Source organism: Corvus brachyrhynchos, unplaced genomic scaffold (assembly GCF_000691975.1).
Source record: "Corvus brachyrhynchos isolate BGI_N302 unplaced genomic scaffold, ASM69197v1 scaffold229, whole genome shotgun sequence".
Taxonomy (NCBI): domain Eukaryota; kingdom Metazoa; phylum Chordata; class Aves; order Passeriformes; family Corvidae; genus Corvus; species Corvus brachyrhynchos.
In genome coordinates, this window is record NW_008240042.1 from 3824040 (window position 1) to 3848045 (window position 24006).

General features: G+C 38.2%; 1 protein-coding gene across 8 annotated transcripts in view; it reads right to left on the bottom strand.

Annotated features, from left to right (window-relative positions):
* MAPK10 (mitogen-activated protein kinase 10) overlaps nucleotides 1–24006 on the bottom strand; it is a 150636-nt gene that overhangs the window by 81862 nt on the left and 44768 nt on the right. For 4 of the 8 annotated variants that reach the window (XM_008641285.2, XM_017744185.1, XM_017744188.1 and 1 more), the window contains exon 3: nucleotides 1076–1147. In XM_008641285.2, the coding sequence (XP_008639507.2) occupies nucleotides 1076–1147 (72 nt within the window). Of the gene's footprint in view, nucleotides 1–1048; nucleotides 1148–16975; nucleotides 17133–24006 lie in introns of those variants that run through there. The other 4 variants (XM_008641284.2, XM_017744187.1, XM_017744191.1 and 1 more) reach the window with 3 other exon arrangements.

The window sequence follows — 24006 nt, forward strand, 5'->3', positions numbered from 1 at the left end:
AAGTCCAGATTCAACCTTCTCAGCAAAATTAATATTTAGTATTCCTGAACTAAAAAGCATAAAGCAAACTTTCCAGCACCTGTCACTGTTTCGTGTTAAATGCTTACACAAAAGTAATAGCTCTTCCTTTTTTACAATTGTGCTTTCACTTGGACTCCTTATGTAATATAAAAGAAAAAAAATAGTGTTTATCATAAATTCATCTCTAAGAATGCAACACTGTTTCCAGCCTCACAAAATGAAGAATGTCCCTAATAGCTCTCTGGTTTGTTAGATTACTGATGTCCCATCTCACAAAAAAACCTTAAAACTATGAAGAGACAGAGTTCAAGCATGAAACAACGTTCTGAAGTGAGAAAGAAAGTCATCTTTCATCCACAAGGGAAAATTATGCACACAGTTTTGTGACTTATATATATATGTTAACTAACTTAACCAAGAGAACCAAAAACTGGATAAATCAATAAGCTTTTCCTTTGCATCAAAGATTTAGTTTCAGCCTTGAGGACTTCCACACATTGTGATCAAACAGTTTCAAGGGTGATGTAGAAATACAGAAATGGCTTTACTGCAGTCTCATGACCCCTAGAACCTGCATAGTACAAGGTGTTCCATGGGATACAAGACAAACACCACAATTTTAATTACCCTTCCTTCACTTCCTGTAAAGGTAAACAGAAAATTATAGTCACAGGCTACAATGTAAAAGGCTCTGTCTCAGAAAAAGAGACTAAGATAAAATACTTTAAATTTGCGTTTTTTCTGTTTGAAAACCGTGCCATTATTTTTCACTAAAAAAACCATCAGAATACTAACTGATGTTTTAACTGATATTTTAGCAAAACAAAATAAAAAATCATTAAGACTAAACTACAAAATAAACTTGAGAGCAAATAGAAAAGTAATTTTTTGTGATGCGTTTCTCTATCTTTTTGTATTTATTCTCATCTTTATAAACAGTTACTTGCAGTTGGCTACTGAAACTCACTTCTATTTTTCTCTTATTACAGCATGTATTGCAAAAATGAAGTACAAGTATATACTGTACCTTGTTTTACCTGTAAGGAACACACACCTGACAAAAGGCAATCTTCACATCCAGAGTAGGTTCACCACAATAATACAAGAAATGGCGGCTCATAAATACCTGCAATTAAAGAAAAGCAGACATAGAAATCTTGTCTGGCTGCTGATGTGCAAGTATGATGCAGCTCTAGCTACATTTGGATTCTAAAACCAACCTGAGTTTTACCTTCTACCCAGCTTGTGAAAAACAGAAATGTTGTAACACTGAACTGTAAAAAAGCTTTAAATTCTTTCTGATGCTTGTCAAGGTTATGGCCCCAAATATGACTTGGTTACATCTGGAAAACTTTACAGTAACTGCTGCCATTAACTCAAAGTTTATCATGTCACTTGCATATTCCTACACCAAAAAAAAAAAAAAAATCAGGTCAATAATGTTCTGAACAATGTGGGAATAGGAGATGGTTATTATTATGGGGAGGAAAAAACTCAAGTCCTAAGTTGACAGGTATTAGGAAAGTTATAGAAGTGGAAAGACTAATTACATCACTGTATAAATTCATGGCACAACCACTTTGTGAACATCCCATGTAGTTCTGGTTCTGGTCTTAATATTCTACCACTAGAAAAGCTACAGAAATGGGCAGTAAGAAAGGTCCAAAGCACATAGAGATTCCTTACATGAAACAACCTCACAGACTAGGGATGTATTTTTTTTAGCCTAGAAAAGAACTGAGCGGAAATATGCTAGAGATCCATAAAATGAGTGGCATACTGAGAAATTATTTTCCATTTTTCTTTTCAAATAAAAGAAATATGTGTCACCAAGTTATGTTATGAGAGTTAGAATCAGCAACAGGAGATAATTCTTCACACACTGTTTTGTCACAGTGAAACTCTCTGTCTCATGTTGCTGTGAAAGCCAGAAGTCAACATAAGCACTAATATGATTAGGCAAACTCACATAAGAAGAAACCTGCTGAAGGCTATTAACCTCCAAAATATCACCCCTGACTCAAGACACCCCTGAGTCACAGTCTGCCACTCCATGCTCAGCCTATTTCTGGATTTCCCAGACATCTGATACTAGCCCAGGGAGCCATAGACTAGGCTAGACAGGCCTCCCTGTGCACCCTATTACAGCTGTTTTAATTAAGCTCCACAGCACCACATCCAGCTCTGCCTAACCAATCCTGTCCTAGCTACATTCTAGTGTGGCACATTAACGAAAAACACCCACAGCAATGTTATCAGGCTGAGACAGGTAGCTATGTCACAAGACTTTGGAGCACATCAATTCTTCTGCACAACTCCAAAAAACCACAAAAAACCCAGCCAAATACACAAAACAAAAACCTGTTAACAGTATAATGAAAAAAACAGCAACTTTTAGCTAAAATTAGATAAATAATATAGAACTTCATGTTTTTCTTTTAAATATAAGCTCATTGTAAAGACGTAAAAATGAAAACAAAACCACCTTCCAACCATCACTCCATAAAGTCATGATTCTGAAACACTATATAGCTACCTATGGCGCTTGTCTTCAATAGGAACAATTAACTAACTTCAAGTGTAAATGGCACTGAATAAGGCAATACTTAATTTGGAGTAAGTTCGACTCACACCAACTGATTAGGAGTAAAGAAACTACAAGAAAGTATTCACCAATACTTGCTAACTTCAATGCATCATGTGCTCCCACAGGTGTTTAATTTTTAATGAATGAATGTATGAATAATCCTGTTATGAAAGCAAGTTTATGACCTTTTCTGCATCATGTTACAGTGTCTGAGATTGCTGTCTCACTGCCCAGTGAGTCATGTCTTTACCAGTCTCACATTCCACAGAGGGTTTATAATAGTTTCTATTAGAACAAAAAGAAGAAAGGAAGCTTATTTTAAAAAAAAAAAAAAAAAACAGAAAAAAAGCTTTTAGCATTAGTCATATTGCCAATGATTTCTGGAAAGCCAGCAGGTAATTACACTGTCATGCTGCAGATATATACAGTGGCTGTATGATTATATTGCTATTATAATGAATGACTGAAATGTCAATAGCCAGGACATACCACGTTCAAGACAGAGCCTAATGGTGGAAAGTGAAGAAAGGAAGGGAAGAAAATCCAGGGAATTTGGTTTCTCCCTGAATTTGCTGTGAGGGTCTATTGAGAAGACGCACTTTGCACGATATATGCATTACTAGCCATACCCAGCTCCTCAGCTGTCCACAGGAATCACTGCAGCTGTTAATGGTCACCCCGGGCAGAACAACAGACTGGTGAGTTTTATGAACTGGAATGCATTTTAGAATTTATTATGTTGTCCTTGTGTGCAGTTAATGCTTATAAAATAATAGAAGCATGGTAAGTTTTAATGGCCTAGATCAATACCCATACTCCTCTGTACATGAGATACACCGAACGAATCACCACGGAACTGAGTTCCCCCAGTTGTACAACAGGAATGAATGCCACCTTTCCGTGGCACAGAAAGGCGTACCCAGGACAAAACAGACTTGAGCTCATGTTTTACACAGTGTTTATTGAATTCATACAAAACTCCCTTCAGTGCCTTGTAAGCAATCACACATGTATGTAACTTCTAATTCCTTCAGGCAGAAAATACATTCACATCCATCTGCACAGATCTCCTTGATCACGTCTCCTCTGGTGCGAGCTGACACCACATCACTCGAGATGTTTAAGAAGTGTCAGAATAAAGAACTGGCCTGATGCTGAGATAATTGTGTTACTATATAAAGCAGTTATAAAACAAGAAGCTACTGAGACAAACAGCGTCACTCACCAGGGATTGGAGCTTTACGTGAGAGTATAAGCATCCAATATTTCTTTACCCCACTTCTGGCACTTTACCTTTCAATCTTGACTGAAATCACCCAAGGGGGGAAGAACTGGGAGAATGGAACAGTGCTGATAGAATAAAACAAATAAAACACTCTGGGAAGCCAGAGACTGCAGTAGCATCACAGGGAGAAAACCTGTCTGTGAAACACCAACACCACAACTGGATCCCAAATCTTCATCATGATCAAGGTATCTGTATGCTAGAACCCATAAAAACATACAAGACTCAGCAGCAAACACATGATCTACTTTCAGACAAAACAAAACTAGGAGGCACTGAAATCAGGAGGAGGAAAGTAGACACGAAGGCAAGATAAAGAAAATCCTGAAAATCCTCTGAGCTCTACAGTAGAACAGACCCCAAGGGAATTGCTGGCTGGAACCATTAAGGCTTGGCCTCTACCTTGCCTGCTGCTTTGCCATCCTCTTCTTCACTCTACTCTGCCTCCCTTATGGAAAGCTATTCTTCAAAACAGAATGTGGACTAAAGACATGCCCAAATTTCAGGCATGAACTTCTCTTTACCTGCAGTGCTCCTATCAAATCTGCCTTTTCTGGACAAGGACTTTTTACTTTTAATAATGGTTATCTGTCTCTCCAGGGGTCAGGAGGATTATCTCACTATTATTCAAAAAGCTCTTTGAAGACTGAAAGGATTAAATCAATACTATTAGTATAATTACTGAGAGCAGAGGAGAAACCATGCAATGAGAGCAGTTAAAACAGACTAGAAAACCAACAGTAGCTACAGTTCTCAAATACAGCCTCCCACAGTAAATCTTTCTGTGGGTCCTCAGATTCTTTCTTCACCCTCAGTGCTGCATGATATTGGCACCCAGGGAATGTCTGGGCAATTTGGCCCAGTCAGATTAAATCTTTTGGCCTAGGGAGTGTTGTTTCCTACCCAGGCTGCACTATCGTTTACATAAGTGGCTCCTGGATCGTGGACAGGAAGGCTGTGCTTGCCTTAAGCCTAAGAGAAGCAAACCTCAAGTCTGAGGGGTCTGGGCTGTTGCTGTTGCTCCTCTCCAAGGAGAGCCTAAGCACTTGCACCCACCATGTTGAGCTCCTTCATCTGTAAAAAGCATCACAGTCACTTACTTTTGAGAAAATACTTTCATTATGGTTTTTCATCCCTGTATCCCCTAATCAACAGACATATGCCCAGTGGATATTGCCTCAGCCTGCCACAGTATATTTAAAGCTTTTTGTGAAAGTTCAGAAGGCCAGTGTCAATCCTCAGCAAAGTTCCATGTAACTTTAATTCAGAGAGATGAAGGGGCCAGCTGCCCTGCTGCAGTACTGCTTTCTTCATCACAGCCCAGGCAGGCAGGGCTGCTCATTTCACCCCACAGCACAACCATCTGTGTCAAATGCACCAATCCAGGGCTGAAACAAGGTTCTTCATGAGGAAAAACTGCAGCAGCCTTTTGACCTGTATTTAAACCAGTGCTTCTGCACTTGAAATGAATATCACAAACTAGCCCAGGGGCTGTTCTCACCACCCTCCCATGTTCCTGAGACTATACTCTGAGAGGTATTTACATGCCCTACAACAAAACAAAATGGAAAAAAATGCTTCAAATCCTAATTTAAAAAGTAGCCCCACATGGAATTTAAAGAAAAAGAAAAATTAGAAGTGCAAATTCCAATTTAAAGAGGAATCAAATGGCAGCTGGAGAGAAAGTAGACAGAAACAGTATGTAAAACTTTACTAGATTTAAACCTGGCACAGAGTGGCTGCAAACTGGAAGGTTGTAAAAGAATCAAGGACACCCACCAATAAAATGCTATAATCTCTGCTCAGTCCCATCAATTGTGATAGTCTCAATCATAAGGAGAAGCAATATATATTCATATCAAGAAATCAAATCCAGCATTTCTGTTTATTTGATATTACCACCCAAATATTATGACGTGTACAATGGGTATAGTGAATGTGCTCCCTCTTTTCAGTGACATGTAGTTCTCCACTTGTGCTACAAAAGGAGAATTAAAGTATTTATTACTTCCTCACTAAATATTTCATTAATGAACATAAAGATTCAGAGCATGAAAAGAATTAATGAAATAGCACCATCACTTAAAGTTATTTAAAAAACCCATCCTGTCCTAATTCAATGAGAGGGGGCAATTGATCAATTCAGTTGTCACTTAAAAACCTTTTTGAAAAACACTAATGTTCAAAGATTAACATTTATGAATTATTAATGCTTCCTGTTTTGAAAATGTGTTTGAATAATTTCATGCATTTCCAGTACAGGAATTACACTCTATCTGAAAATACATACTCTCACCACAGTATCTTTTAAGTTCTCTGAAGCTATCAGTTATGCTCTAGACCTGTAACTATATTTTCCTTTGCTGAAACTCAGCTATTCTGCCTTGTGTAAACAACAAGAAGAGTGTAGGAAATAATGAAGACCTGACCAAATTCACACAGCATGACAAAGTGTACCAGCAGAGAATGGCAATGTCTGATCCCCAAACTCCTATAGAATTCAAACATGGACTTTGACATCTTTAACATGCTGGATCAAGAAAGAAATCCTGCAATTCGCCCACATTTTTCATATAATTGCTGCCAGTTATAATAGGGATATATATGTTCAAATATCCTATCAAATTGGCCTTCACTCCAGAGACCAAATCTTTAGGGTTACCAGCAATTTTTATCTTTAAATAAAATAATAATAAATAAATAATTTTTCTTTAATAAAAATATACCTGAATTTTTAAATTTTTTTCTTTCAGATCTAGTGTACAGCACTGCAACAGGAGACCCACTGCTTAACAAGAAGCTTCAAGACACCTCAGAGGATAAATATGAACTGAAATTTGCAAGTGCATTAATAATAGTCAAGGAGAGTGTTTCTGCTGCAAAAGAGTGCTTTTCTTTTGTGTCTACACTCCCATTTTAATTATTCTTAGAATAACCAGGGAAAGCAGAGGTGTGAACAGTGTAATTATTAAGGCTATATCCCAGCAGAAACAGATCATCTTCCACTGGGATGAGAAGTGATGACATGTTGAAATTCACAAGAATCATGCAAATAGCTCTAAAACTGAGCTGCTGGAAAAGAGAATGACAAGGAAAGAATTTAGGAATAGCACTGAAAAGGAAATATATACGAAGGAAAAAGGACAAACAAACTGAAAAGACAAAGGACTGATAAGCAGAAATTTCTAATGATCACAGCTCACATGCAGGAGAGAGGAACAAATGAGCTCTTGGCCTTGTTACCAGCTTCTCATTTTTTTCTCCAGCCAATTATTACGAGCCAGAATTCCTCACCTGACAATATTTGGTCTAAATGCCCAAGCTATAACCGTCCAAGATTTCACATCCAAAGGTAATACTTACTGTTACGAACAGGTATTATCAGGAAAAGAGCCTACTCCTGCAAGATGCTGCAGCAGATTAATTAATCAAAGTTTATGATGATCTTATCATAATCTTTCATACCATCTTTTCATTTGCAGCTGAATATCTTCACTTCCTGCATAAATCCTAGCTACTTCCTAGAGGTGTTAAATTAAACTTTGATGTTAGAAGCAGCTCTGAATTTGTATAGGATAAACCTGGAGTTGTAAGTGTGTGAGACCAGCGGTACTACTGGCAGCAAAAAAAATGAAGAAAAGCTAATTGGAAAGAGATGAGTACAGTAAAATACTACCTGCCTCACATAAGATAACAACTTTTACCACAATGTGAAAGCAAGATTTTATTTTTTTTTTTTATGCATTTTTTCCTGTTGTGGCACTTGATTTAATCTGCTTTCTCTTTCTGAGGAAAAAAGAAAAAGATAAAAAATTGAGGTAACTATCTCAGCACAACTGAATGAAAAATTCTGCCCTCTCGGAAATTTGTTTTTCTCTATTAAAAAAATAAAATCAATATAAAGCTGTTCCTTAGATAAATGTCAGTGGCAAAGCTGCCTGAAGGTATGTACTGAATCATATCAAAACTATTTTTAATACACTCCCAAGTCAACATCCAAACCTAATTCAAATTCAGTTACATTTGCCTTCAATACACATGTCCCTGGCATTTTATGGCTGGCGAAAATGACCTATATTTTCTGGAATACATAGAGAAAAATACTTGATTATTGTCTGCATCAAGCAGAATCAAGAAAATTAATAGATCTGAATAAATTATATATTTTATGTTTGAATAGTTTCTGATTAGTTGAACTGTATGCCATTGGATCTCATTCTTACAAGGCTGCTCTGTTACACGTTAACCACCCCATTAATGAAGGGTGCATGTAAAAACAATGAATATTCCAGTCAAAAGCAAAATTCTAACTTTGGGAAAAATGTATGAAAGGTCAGGGCACTTAGATCCTGTCATAGATCCTGTTTCAGAGTACCTCCATTATGTGGCACTGTAGTAAACAGCAATTTCTGTAACTGCTTCATTCAATTTAGGGGAAAAACTGATGGGTTTGGTCCCTTGAGAGAAAAAATTATGCAACCAAAATAGTATTTAGCCATGCTTTTACTTATTTGATAAAAATTATATTACATTCTACCAATGCTCATCTTTCCTATAGCAAAGTATGCATGATGGAGATATGAAAAGCTGTTCAGGACTGTGGAATAACTTGCTCAGCTGCAACATCTGTATTCATCATCACAGCTTTGAAAGGACTCTGTAATTGGCCACTGAACTGAGCCAGCTAATTCACACCTCGCAGTTATTCAGGAACACAGCCAAAAAATCACTCACATTGGAAGGGACTTTAGGACAGCTATAATCCAAATTTTGTAACCAAAACCAGGGACAGTTGCTTCAGTTGTTTGCAAAGTTAGGGTGCTCAGTCCCTGCCCTGGTTTGTATTTACATATTAATACAGTAGCCGCACAACCAAAACCACTATTACTCTAAAAAATGTAAGAGGCTTAGTTCTGGAGTGCAAGGCTGTGGCCATGAGCAGATTACACAGTAAAGTCTGCAGCTACAAACCAGCTTATTTCTCAAACAGCTAAAATACAGATCCATTTGCTTCTGAAAAGCCTTTCCCCCTTCTCAGCTTTAACATTTGCAAATTTTAATTACTCCCATAACAAAACACTGTTAGAACAACTCGTCTCCAGGATGCAAGCAGGACTTACTGCAAAATCTCTGCAAGCTGTTAATATCAAATGGCAGTTAGATATTGTTTTACAAAACACAGAAAATATTTTGATACTTTCTGGCTTCTTTTGATTAAAACCCTAAATACATAAGAAAAAAAAATTCTTAATGGAGCAAGAAAATGCCTTGTGTTTCTGATGATCAACAACTAATAACATGATGCAAGAGAGAAAAGAACAGCTTGCCTGCTGCTCGATTGTAGCCATACACCTATGCTGCTGCTGTTTAGAATGTATCATGCTAGTGTAGAATGGCTAAAGAAAGAAACACACCTGTGATTTAGGCAGATACAGACCCAGCAAAAGTGGGTGTTTCCTTGTTCCAGTCCAGCTGTAGTTAATGCTGGGTAAAAGTTCTCCAAAGCATAAGGAATAACAACGATAATTATTTATCCATTGAATACGGTTAAAGTTTCAGAGGCTCACAAAACAACGGCAGATGAACTATTTAAAGAAAGCATTGCTGCTGCTGCCAAGGGGTGTTGCTGCAAGTGCCATTTGTTTTTCTATATGCAAAACCAGAAATAGAGTAGATGATTAATGCAAAAATACAGAATCATGAAGGCTACTGTTAGTTTCCTCTTACAATGGTAACTGCAAACTCACACATTAAGAAAAAATTTACAGTTTTGTGAACTTAGACTGGACAGGTAAGGAGTGATCAAAACCAAATCATGTTCTTTTTAGGTTTTTATATAAAAGTAAACCAAGGAAAAGCATGTTAAAACACAAAAGGTAATCATCACAAGAAAGTAATTTCTTTTCTTTGGTTCTCTTTGTCCTGTAGCATTGGAACAAAGTGACTTTGATAAAGTCAGGGGATAGGAATTTCTTTGGTAAGAAAAAAAGGAGCCAAAGAGGCAAAGTCTGCAATTTTCTAGGCAAACCCTTTGGGAAAAGAAAAAGCAGAAACCAAAACAGGCTATTTCATAACTCCTCCCTCCTCATTGCCACTAAGATACAGAGACACTAGCTCATACTTCTTTCTGACTGCAGGGAAAGTCTCCCTGCTATGGGTAAACAACAATTTGGAATTGATTTTTGCAGGCAGAGGCCCACAGCACCACTTAAAAGCATGGGTGCCCTCAGGTTACACAGAAATGCTGTAACTGATTAAAGCAGAGCTGAAGCACAGACATTTTAGACAAACAGGGGACTCTGCCTCTCCTATTCTCAGGTTGCTGAGGAAAGTTCTCAGAAATATTTGACTCTGCTGAGGAACCAGTGTTCAGAGACAGGGATAAAAGGCTTTTAAAATCTGCACAAACATGCAAGGTCCAAGAAGTCATATGAAATCAAGATTTTTACAGGTGCTGAATGTAATTCAAATGTGAAATATTAAAAACTGTATTCTTTTTTGTGTCCCAGATCCCCTCAGAGCTGGGAAAAGGGGAGAACAGCAACAAAGATGAGTGTCTGACCCAGTAAGCCATGGGAGCTAAGGATAATAAGGGAACAAGCTTAATTGACCTGGGTACACCAGATAGACTGAGGACTTCTCGCCCCCAAAATACTACCATTGAAAAGTTGAAGTATACCACAGAAAGAACAAGCTGAGCATCCTTGAGACAGTCTTTGCCACCAGAACTCTGTGGTGAGTAATGCAAGGAGTCACCAGGGAAAGAAAGACCCAAGGAAAACTGAAATGACAAACCTATGTATTAGTTTGAAACAATTTGGACTGGAGTACACGCGATGAGTATCACAAAGCAATACATTCACATGAAAAGGGTAAACATGTATTTTACATGAATACTTTTACCAAAAAATTTAAGAAGTGCAAGAACACAACCTTATCCTACTTTTGAGTCCCTAAATATAAGTGCAAGCTCTTCCTTTTAGCACCTTCTTATGTAATTTTTAAAATGTTACAATCCATAGCTTGCTCTTCTAATGTTTTTGGCTTCTTTTTCACCTGTGACTCAACTACCAGAGCTTCTCCACAGCTAGAAACCTTCTGATGTCCATAGTGCCAAGCTTTCTTTAGGCTCACAAGAAAACAGCAAGATAAATACTCTTCATTTTGTCCAGCCTTTCACACTTGATTAATTCTATTCCCTATAAATCATTAACCTATCTGCCTGATACCCATCTGAGTTAGACTACAAGCTTGAAAACTATAAACACTGCACATTCTGCAAATCTTCGTGCACACAAGCTATCAGATCAGTAGCAATAATAATCACACCCCTTACATGTGTTCATAATGCTCATGATCATCTGAAGAAGAGAAAGCTCTTAAGGGAGATATAAATCCAAATGCCCTTTTTGTTCTAGGAAAATCTCAACCATTTAGTGTGTGTGCCCAAGGCATAAATGCTTCCTAGAGCTCCCATGGGGACAGTGCAGCTTTGCATTAGCCTCAGTGGAGGGCGATGCTCATAAAGCATAACAGGACCCTTGCACAATCCCACTGGAGCACTGGCATTCACTGTTCTGAACTAGAAATGTAAACATGAATGAAAAAAATGTAGAACTCGGTCATATGCCAGAGCTCTAGAGTTTGGGATTAAGGTTTCAAGGCTTTACCATGGGTTTTTGGTTTTGGTGGCAGCCTTAATCAAGAGCTCAGCAGGGGATCGTTTTCTGTCTCTGAAACATCTGTTGGCCACTAAAATCCCAATTTTAGCTCTTTTCTTGCAGCAGGCAGGGGATATGCACCACAAGAAGGCAACTGTAGTTTGAGCGAGCAACAGACCAGCAGATGTAAGAGTTGCTGGAGTCACTTCTAGCACTTTCACACTTCAACTACAAACATAAACTCTCCTGAACTAGGCAGAAGCTACAGCACCTTGCTTACTTTAACTCTGTTGCTACCTTCTAGACTTCTAAACATATATGAAATATTACGAAAAACATGTACATATAAAATATATGAATATATAAAATATATTAATACATTCCTTTGTTCTCTTGAACCTCTCAAAGGCCACATATCCAGAAAGCATAACCAGCCAGCTCTGCTGCCTGCTTTTCAGTGCCAAGCTGAAAACACTGCGCTGAAAGACACTAATTCCCTGTATCACAAGTTAGTTTGAGCCTGCTTCCTAAACAAGAGCAGATGCTCAGAGAATCAGATATGACTGACCCTAAGTGTTTTCCGATATAATTTCCAGCTCCCGTAGACACTAAATATGAGATAAATCACCTTAAATCCAACTGACCTGACATCACCTGCAAGGAATTATCCCACTGTGAGTCAGCTGATTGATTCCTCTTCATTTCAAAATGGTAGCATGAGCTACTGCAACATGCAATGAATGCCATGAAGCTACTCCGCACAAAAGTGACTCACTATCCATGAAAAATAGCTGAATTTAGACAAGAAGTTTTCTTCACATGGTTTCCAGCCTCCTTTAGACTACAGGATAATTTTTACACCCTATGCTACATAAATCCCTTGCAATAATGTGCATAGTAAATGTATTTCCAAGGTAATTGAGTGTTCACTGCAAACCTGGTGACAAAACCACACATTTTAGAACTCTTCCCTCTTCCAAGTACAGTGTACCATGTAAAAGTAGGACCTAGATGTTCTACAGAAATAGGATCTTTTTTAAAGACCTCAGGAGTTCCTCCACACATGTTTGACAGATAATAAAACAAAGGCACTAGAAAATAAATGATAAGTTCACTCAGTCAGGAATAGGGGCTTGGACACCTGGCCTTAATCCACCTACTGAAAATTAACATAAATAAGAAAGGTCAAATTCCTAAACAAAATAAAAGCTAAGGAAGACTTAACAGAAACAAAGGAACAAAATCCAATTTTGCTTGCATACCCAAGTGCTTTCTTTTTTTGCATTTCATTTTTGAATCCAAACATACTGGAGTAGAAATGAGCAGATGAATAAACTTATATGTTTCTCTGTGAAATCTTGTATTTTTACAATCTTTTTTCCCTGGTTTTTTTTCCTAGAGCACATTTCTGGGTCTTGGTGTGAAATCAAACGGGTACATGAATAACAGATTCCATGTTCTTTTGAATGACAGGGAGTTTTAACTTAGGCTGGGCAGAAATTTGTGAATGATGATGGGATACAGGAAAAGGAACATGACATTTCTGAAGCAGAATGAGCCTTTAAAGCCTTGTAAGTGTGGCTATCAAAGTAATCACGCTCCTACCTCTCTTCATGAGTACAAAGACTTTCTATCAATCATTCTGTGTCTCCCCTGATCCTCTTTGTCCTCAATACTCTGTTCTTCAGGGCATGACAAAGAAGAAGGCTTAGATTTTGTGTAATTCAAGTATCTACAACCACCAATACACAAGTTGGAGCCTTAAAAACAAAGAAAAGATAAAATCTTACACTAGATTCTGACCTCACAAGAAGGTGTTTATTAATACTGTATTTTTTGTATTTTATTTTTTAATCTCAATAGCCCATCTGCTTGAATAACAATCTTCTAAAATGCCTTTTTTATCAAAGCAGATCCTACTTTCACAAGATATTTTCTTTGTATATATTTTCTTTGTCTTTTGTTTGCTGTCTGAGGATTTTGTTTAGGTTTTAGTTGGGGCTAATGCTAAAAGGGTCTTCTGGCTTTTGCTGGCCCGAGCTGACGACCACAAATAAATCTACTTAAAAGTAGAGTTCTAAATCTATGTCACAGCTTTATACAGCAGTAATACATCCACTGAAGAAAAATTCAACTTTTCTTAGATCCATTTGCATTATAAAAAGATCTTAATATAATAACACTTCAGGATACTTACAACAATAAATAAGAACCGGCCAGACTGGTTACCATAAAATGCTTGAAATCTGGTTAACTATCATTGTATTTTCCAAACTTTATATTCAGCTGCCATTTGTTACCTAACAAAGCCTTTTGCGAGTTGCACCAGTGCAGTTTCAGCCATCCTGCCTTACAGTAGAGCACATCTGAAAGGTGCCACATTGAACCACGGCAATTCCAGTGAAGGGTACCTGTAGGTGACTGTCAATGCACTGTGAACTGAACAGGCTGAGACAGCTCCTGTCCTGCAGCATCTCAGGGTAAACTCTGGCATTTTTCTAGACATTGCTAAGCAGGCTGAAAGTTTTAGCTTTTTTTTTTATCCGCTAATGGAATAAAGATTGTCTGTTCATCCTTCAACTTCAAATAACTTTCAGAAGTGTCATTAATCAGGAGCAAGAAATACAGAGAAAACCATATTTTTAGTCATTTAACTGTTCATTAATTCATTTGAGTTAATTTATGGGCATCTTGTCCTCTACGATATTTAATGAGTCCAACAAATTCACTGCAGTAGAGACATCTGGTGAGACACAATGTTATAGAAACATTTCATCCCTGATTTACACAAAAGAGGTGAAAACTGAAGGCAGGCATTTTATACCATTATTGATTTACCACAAATATACATAGATATGTGCATTATACACAATATAAACAAAACTGTTCAGACACTTTCCAAAACTGAAACCCAATCAGCTGAAATGCCACTTATTGACCTCAACACAACAGCAGGGAAAATGCTGCCCTGTTCTCATGATTCTGGCCTGTTTATCTAAATTACAGGGCCAAACCTCTGCAATAAAGAAGCATCACTATTAATCCCTTGTGCCAGCTGCCTTTACTTTGCTCGTACAGGGGCTCAGTACCCTATGCTATGTAATTTAAATGAAACACTATTTGAAAGAACAAGAGGGAATAATTTCAGCAGATTACTCTGAGTTGCAACTGATCCTACCTCAATCCTACCCAAAAACTGTGTTTGATTTCAGTTTCCTCTCAGGCTTTCTCATTTACAGCAACATTTTACCTGCAGGTAGCATATCTTTGTAATTTACAGCCGGATACTATCTTTGAAAAAAAGAAGATTCAAGAATATTGTTACATTCTGACTATGTGAATTGTGTCTCAAGAAACACCAAAACTTCTGAACTGAATGGAACAGGTTTAGCAGACTAGATATGTGAAATAAATACATTTTGTGAATGATAGGATTTCAGTATCCAATATAGCATATTGAAAATGTTCCTGTGCTGAAGTGTGCTGTTTATCCTCAGATTTAGGGCATAAAGAATTTGGACAGCTTCTGCACACTGTAAAACATTCTGAGTCAGGTATGGTGAGAACCTCAGTGGTTTTTTACACCTAAGCTATGTAAATACTGACTTCCTTGGAGATGTAAGCCCTGTACATCTAGCCAACAGAGACTGGTCTCAGAGAAGATGACTAATTTTGTTTTCTATTAAGTACATAGAAACTACCAAAAATGTACAAGAAATTACTTCTGGGGAGGCATGGAGCCTGCATGCTTCAGCCTAGATCCTCTTTCCTTCTTTCAGCCATAAACGGCCACCTCCACCATTTCAGTGACTTCTTGCTGTTGTTTTGCTGCTGGGAATGTTAGAGAACCCTGGTACTGAGCAAGGTTTCACTAGACACAAAGTGAAAAGGGAACAAAGGCTTTTTCTTGTACTAATCAAGTCAGAACACAGAAGTCTTAATAAGCACAGCTTGGGTCTGTTTTGCATTTTGAGTTGCCATCAACTCTTCCACAACACAGATTCATGAGTAGTTCTGTCTCTTCTCTAACATCTCATAGACAGGTACAGACAGACCTGAACATTATCATGACAATGCTGTTCCCATCAAAATTACTCCTGGTACAGGTGCTGCACCAGTATTCCCAGGCTGACCTGAGAGTGATGCCAGGCAGAACAGCTGGAGCAGCAGCAGCACCTCCTCTCCAGCAACAGCCAAGCTTTGCTTAGTGGCAGATAATCTTAGCATGATATACTGGGGACCCAGAAATGGAAACAGACTCATGGAATCATTAAGGTTGGAAAAGAGCTTTAAGTCCAAACATTAAAAGCCTCATTTATTCCAATTTCCCATGCATTGACTTAACATGCAGCCAACAGTTGTATCTCCAGTAGTATCAGTTCCTAGGAAACTGAGTTTACCCAGACACATCCTATCATTAATTTAATTGACTGTGTTTATCAAAGCAAAAGGACCACTAAGAAAAAAACCGAGTTAAACTAAGTAAACCACTCACCAAGTGAAAAAAAAAAAAAAGTAGGCTACAAAAGACACAAGAATGCTTTGTGATTTTCTGCAGCTGTTCTCAGCTTTGCTTAGCAAATTAATTTAACACAGAATGTCATTCAGAACTATCTTTAGTCCTTCTTAGTGTTTTAGCGCATTATAACAATTAATCATCTTTTATTAATGTATGGGCACTCAAAGATGAACTAAGAACAGTCACATTGTACTGGGTACTGCTAACTCATCTTTTATAGTAACAGTTACACTATTATTCTAGCTAATATTACACATCCATACTACACAGAGAATATTACAAGTGTACTGAGATCTTGATTTTGGAAAAAATTTAAATACAGGCTTAAAGGGACTATGAGGATGTGCAATATTCTCTAGACCACAGAGGTAAATATGTGCATAAGGCTTTGCATAGGATCCACAGCTGCACAGTCATTCTTACAAAAGGGAAATATTATTAGAATTAGATTTAGTGGTGAAACTTCACTGTAAGATATGCAGCTAAATAGGTCAGGTCTACCTCCCCATGCTGTCCAGGCTTAGAGCTATCATCTATAACTTGTTTTCATTCAGTATTCCTTCCAGGATTCATTGACTGGTCAAATCAAAACCTGCTCTGTCATACACACAGAGGCATTTTTCATAAATGAATCTATGGTCACAACCAGTTCTCCCTCAGAGGAGACACACAAAAAACAATGCCTAAAAACAACAAACAGAACACCTTTAGAAAGTGTTTATTTTCCTGCACTAGTTTTCTTCCTATTACTTTGCATGCAATTTTTACAGTATGCTCGTCACAGAGTAACACAAACACTTCACAAACACATAACATCTCCTAGTAGTCCCCCTCTTTTACAGGCATTTTCCTTTTTATTAAGCTTGTTTTCATCAGTAATTAGGTGGCCTTAGATGCCTTACCAGGGATAGGATAGTCTGACAGCGAAGTTTTACATTTTGTCCAGGTGACACACTTGTAATTGTTCTGAGGTCTTCCTGGGGAGAGCTGCAAATCTGGGGACCACTGCTCAACAAATGCGGTCTGTCGAAGTTTCACCTCTGTCCCAGTGGAAGACAGCTGTCAAAGGAGTTAAAGACAGGCAGGGTTAAGGAAGCCTGAGCTCATCTGAGTTGGGACAGTTAGCTCATTTTGGGACTGTTTGCTCTATTTTACCATGCTCCAAGCTAAAACAGCACAGATACTGAGTGGTGCATTTTCCCTCATTAGAGTAGCTGGGTTTTTTTAAACCCTCTGCAGCTTTTCTAAGGTCAGTCCTTTCATGCACTGCCATAGTCTGTTGGATTAAAAAAGCCTGGAGGTGACTATGATGCCTTGTGATAGTCAGAGACTGCAATACCTGTCAGAGGCAGAGAGCAGTTCTGTTGCTATGGACCTTTAGGTATAGAGAACTCTCTGAAAGGCAAATAAACAAGAAATGCTTTATTCCTTAAATGTGCCATTAGACAAGTTTAAGGAGTCCACATCCTGGATCTTCTTTCTGCACAGACTCAAAGGCTTACATGAAAAGGACAGCTCCTGATCTGGAGAAATAAAGAAACTTTCTGAGGAAAAGTAAATTAAAACCCCCAAAACATCAGTGTTGAAGTAATCAGGAGCAGAAATTTAAGGGAGAAAATCAATAAAATCTTGTCAGCTGCATATCAGTGAGGAGAGGGTACATTAGAAAGATATATTACTGTCCACTCTTTAAGAATAATACTGACACTTCAATTTCTACCAAACTCATGCCATTACAAGAGTTGTTTACCAACCTACCTGCCAACTATACATTTCCATCTTTCTCTTTTGCCTTGCTGTCCTGAACAACTAGCAGGTCTCATAATCTATAGAATGGGGGAGGGAGGACAAGGGCAATCAATAGCCTTGCAGCTTCTCCCTTTTACTCATTCTACGAGATGCTTAAATGTCACTTTCATGGGCAACTTGGCAAAATACACACTTCAGAGCATCACAGGGCATATTTACCTCCAGGTGTCCTTAGGTTCCTACAAAGGCTTGTACTGTGTGCCACATCTGATTTAAGATACAAACTTCAAAAAGAGCAAACAGCTGTTTGAGACCTTTAAGACACCCTTAGATGACAGTGAACAAACAGGATTTGTACATTCAAGAGCCTCCGCACCTTCAAAAAACCGTACTGTATCCATGATCATAGTCTGCTATCTACACAGTCATGCACCAGTAAGCCCATGCCACAAACCACTGTGCAGAGTCAAGAGTAGAAGATTAATAACATTTCCTTTCCTTTTTTCCCCCCTTACAAGTGATTTTACCACTATTTGAGTTAAATTCTGATATTCCTGGTAACAGTGCTATAAAAAACACTGCTGAGGAAGACACCAGTAAATTATCCAATCTATATTCCTGCCCGACAGCAGGATCAACTGTAATTATTTCTGACAGATATTTTCATAAGTTGTTCTTCACAATGAAACATGCCCTTGCAATTTACATTACAGTCAATGGAGAATTCCTATTTACAAAGAATAAAATCTGCAGCATCAGAAGAACAGTGCTCAACAGTATGCAAGGCTCACAAAGATAGGCAAGAATTCACAGCAAATGTATATACCAATTTAATTGCTGGTGGAAAGGTTAATCAGGGTTATGACCACTACCATGATGTTTTCCTCCAGAAAGTTTGAGAGTTTTATCTGTTAATGAAGAGCCTGTGTGTTTAGTATCCTCTTGTGTCAGTTGCTTTACACATGCCAAGTATCATCTTAAACAGCCACTGCATTTGAATTATCATAATCTGATGGAAGAGGTCTAATCAACCTGACCAGAAGAGCTCAATGAAATTTTATCATTTGCCTCTGTTTCTTTTATAGTGCGTATTACTATAACTGTAGCTCTTTTTTCTTTATATAATCAAAAAAATGCCTGAAAGCTGCTCAATTAAAATGTTGGTGGTTGACTTTAAACAGAAATTCCTATCTCAAAGATACACCAAAAGAAAAATAAATTCATTTTTGTGGGTTATTATTCCCACATTATTGCAGAACAACCCAACCTGTAAATCGTAAAATGGCCCACTCTTCTATGAGACATGCATCCATCTGTCCTATAGTAGAACATGCTTTCCCCCAAATTAACAGCCATGTACTACCAATCAAACAATTTTACTGGGTTGCAGAAAGGGCATCAGCTCTGGACTAATCTTAACGTTTCAATGAAGTTTAGAAATTAAGCCTACCTCATTTAGTGGCATTGTCTTCATACTTAAAGAACCAGGCAGCATTTGCTGTCAAACTGACATCTGAAGGTGAAACTGAGCACCAAGTGCAATGTTTGGGATTTCGGAGGGTTGGGGTTTTTTGGTACACAGAGCTTACCTGCAATCCTGGAATGGTTAGAGAAGATCATCAGATCTTTTTTTAGTCTAGCCAGCGTGTGCTGTTCAACAGCTAATCACTCCTGAACAACATTCAACCACGATGAAAAAAATAAATCTCCATCCTATTTTTAAGCAGGATGCAGTTTATCAGCCCATATGTTGAAAGAGATGTACAAATGAAATTCACAGCAGCAGCAATAAAGAATTGGATGTTTAAAAAGCAAGATGGATGCCTCCAATTCTCAATTAGAAAGACACATTATACCAGTTACAGAAAGATGTTTCCATTTCCAAGATCTTTTAGTGAATGCTTGCCTAGTCCCAGCTGCATTTCAATGAAGTTAAAAATAAAATGACTTGTACACTACACCAGCTCCACAGTAGAAGCTTTCATGCCTGGGAACGGAAGAGACAACTCCTGAAGCAGAACTTCCCAAAGACATACAGAGTCAGCATGGCACAAAGCAGCTGTCGCTGCTGACAGGATGGAAGCTGAACGTGCACGAACTCTGTTTTGAGTTGGAAGAGGAGAAAGGAGGGAGAAAAGGAATGTAGCCTGTGCAAGTCTACAAAATTTACCACAAGTCTTCCCTAGACAGATTTCAAAGCTCTGATGGGAAGGCAATTTTAAAGCCCAACACCACCAGCAGAGAACAGAGTTCTGTTGCAATTATAAATAATCCTCAGCAAAAGAAATGTTTTAATTATCTGCTTATAAATCCATAGCACAGTGTAGCCCTTCCAACTTCAGGTGTGTACTGCCCTCCACTGCCCAACATAACCAGCCTTTGCTCACTTCTCCTATGTCTACTACTGCTGCTACTGGCAAGTCTAACTATGGTATCACAAAGTCCAATGGTATTTGTTACTTTTCTCAAAGCTTCAGATAAAGAATTGTATCTTTCATTTAAAAGATGTTTCTCTCCCTCATAGTTGCAGAAAGGCAACAAAGAACATACTCAATAGCCTCAGAAGGTCAAAAAAGAAGGGACATATAAAGATTCCTCATTTAAAAAAAAAAAAGACTCAGTAACTTTTTGTGACTTCAACTCATGTTTTCTGAGTACATGGAGACAAAATCCCACTTTTCAAATGCAAGACAGACCTAGGCATATGCTTATTTAACCAACATGTAGCCAGAAATTCAAATAGTTTCTTGTCTTGAAAAGATGCCTTCCTCTAACATCAGTCTTTAAAGGAAACTCTACCAATTCTTGCAGGGGGAGGAAAAGCAGGTTCATTGGGGACTGGTGTCAGTCACTGCTTATGAAGGCTGAATCACTATACAAGAGTTAGGAGTCCAAGCAAAGGCATGCCAGCAGGATGGACAATTAATCTGCTGAGAGAAATTACCACTGACATAAAATTCTGCAGCATTAACTAAGGTGTAATGCAGAGCCAAAACACAGACAATATCTCATCTCCACTGTGACCATGAGCACTGCACAGCAAACATTTTTTAAAATCTTGTCAGTGTATAAATCTACTGCGGCCCTTATGAATACATAAAAGACAAGTGCACAAGTTGTGCATGTGTTGGGGGCTCAGTGTGCTACTGAAATCTTCTTGGCTCAATCTGAGAAAAAATTGTACTTGTGAAGGAGCAACTGCAGGGCACTGGCCTAGAGCAGAGCATTTTATTTGCAAGAAATTGCTCCTGTGCATCAGAAACACTGTAACAAGAGATTTCAAAGTATTTGTTTTTATGCAAATGTGACGAAATGACACAGAACACTGAAAAAGTGCAAAGAAAAGACCTGCATGAAAAGTGTAAACCATTTGCAATAATCAGAATTGACATCTAGTTTCCCCAGACAACTTTTCAGCTGATGCTGCAACAACTGACTAGAACACAACTTGTACATTGTCTAGCTAACTCTCCTCCCAAATGCTGGCCCAAGTCAAGTATCCAAGTAGCTAATGATGTGGAATTTCACAATCAGAATGAATGCTGAACACTTAAGCATGAATTATAGAATCCTTGAATGGTTTGGGTTGGAGGGAACCTCTAAAAATCAACTAGTCCATTTCCCCTGCTGTGGGCCAGAACATCTTTCATTAGGTCAAGTTGCTCAAATTCCCACCCAAGAGCAGCCTATGTACACTTCATTTGAGCCATGGTTTGACATGAAAACAGGCTGCCTTTCACAAAGATGGTTTCAATGGTGTGCTGAGTTTGTCTTTACACTGTCCTTTTCTACTGAGATTACACAGCAGCTTTCACCAAAATGAGATTTTATCAGCTTTCTCTGTACAGTGGGTATTATCCAATCCCTCTGAGTGCAAAATCCCAGTGCCTAAAGGAAAAAAAAGTTGGATTTTGAACTGGAGTAGCAAGACATACAAAAGAATCCCTCACTAGCCAACATATTTCTCATCAGCCAAAGCACATGGGTGGAAAACAAACCAGTGGGACCAACCATGAGGATTCAATGATGAATATATGCAAAATTTTAACACCACTGAGGGAAAAAAAGCTCATTATTGTTTCACTGTTTAATTATGATTTACTTTCCTCATTGCATTATAGGTATGAATCTATGCTGCCACACTTAGACCTGCTATCTCTCACGTGTACAATAATGTAAACCCTCTGCGCAAAGTTGTTTCTGATGAATCCAAACCAATCAATCACTGCTCACTGAGGAAACACTGAAGGGCACTTACTTAAGATGAATACTGGAACAGTTTTAACAGCTTATAGCTGGGGCAGAGGGGCAAAAGGGAGAGAGAAAAAGAGAGAGATTGACTCTTCTTGCTTTCTTTCTATGGCATTGGTTAAAACTGCCGTGAACCAGTTAGGTACTTCTACCACTATGCAGAGTTTCACAGTAGAATTCTTTTCGTCACAACCATCACATCTGGTAAAATCACTGCAAAGAGGATGTCAGATATGATGCTGAATTGCCCTGACCTACAGAAACTATGAAGTACCTGGTAGTGCAGATTATACAAGAACTATTAAGAATAAAGATTAGACAAAACACTTGGAAGATATTCTTGACAACATCAATAGGTCACGTTTATAAACTAGTAAAATATTTGAATGCAGTAAAAAATAAAACTGTAAAAGCTAATTAAAGACTGTATTTGGTTTGATTTCCAAGAGGCAGTCACACCTCCTAGTTTTGGGCTGAGAATATGTGGTCTGGTTTTGGACAGACAAGTCTTTCTTTTAAAAATAAATCGATCACTTTTCACCCAGGAGAAAAAATAAGGGAGACAAGGGTGGAGAGGTTACATTCTGAAGAATGCATTTTATTTCATTATTTCTTTGGTTGGTTTGTTTGGGGTTTTTAAATAAACTTCAAACAAACAGCATAAACCTTGGATTTCTACATGTGCTTTTGAAAAGAATGGCCTGAAAGACTGAAGGACCTCACCAGAAGTGAGGGCAAAAAAAAAAAAGAATTATTTTTGGTACTGCCTGTCAGCTTCAGAGGGAAGGAAGAAAACAAGGAAACCAAGGTGTAAGTACAAAGGACTTAGTCTCAGAAGAAATATACATAATCCAAAAATTTAAAATAGCTTCAGCGTTTGGGGTGCCTGAAGTCCTATAGGTCAGGACATGTCATTGTCATCGCATAGTCAAAGTTATGAGGGTGACAAAACTTTCTAAGCCTTCCTATACTGCCACACATGCAAGACATGCAATTACCTGCTGAGGAAGGGACATGTTTCCTTTCTGAGTACCAAAATTCACTCTGCTCCACTAATGAGTCTCTCCTTACGGCCCTGCAGTTGTATTCACAGTCCTAATGATACACCACTTTGAGCATGGACCACTGTGTCTTTGCACTTCAGGAACATCCCCCCTTATGTTTATATAGATCCTATGAGTGTCAGAAGTCACAAGTATACAACCTAGGATAAGCTACAATTCTCTCCAGCTCCTTCAGTTTTTTTTCTCTTACAACATTCACAGCCAAATCAGTTAAGGTCTTATCTTGGAGGAAAACATCTGTTTAAGTATCTTGACTGTACTGAGATTCCTTCATTTCTCTTCACACTAAATAAGTTATGAACAGGCAAACTATTCCTCTACATTCAGCTTCATATAGGAAAATACTGTGAAAATACTTTCTTCAAGAAAGATGATGACTCAAGGGGAGAGAGCCACCTGATGCTGCGCTGTCTTTAATTAGAAATGTGAATGTGGCTGTAGATCACAAAAACATCATACTAATGCCCTGTGTTTCTCATTCCATGTCAACTCTAGCTCAGTGTCTACCACTGTGACAGACTTCACTGACGGGCCCAGCCCCTACCCACAAACAGAATAAAACTGCTAACCATGGACTACCAACAAAACTCATACCCTGGCATCAGCACCTTTTACCATATGTTTTTATTTATCTCATCAAAAGCACAGACAAATATGTAATTCACACTGCCTAAATAGCAAGCTCAGACTATAGATATTTAAAATGTATGTAAATGAAATTTAGAGGAATGCTTTCAGAAATGCCACCCCACAGGCCATTAGGTCTTGCTGCCAAACAGACAGATACTGTCTCTACTTACAGCACCCTGAGTTCTCTTACATCCATCATAGGAAAAAACTTCAGTTCACATGTGCCACATGTTGATTTC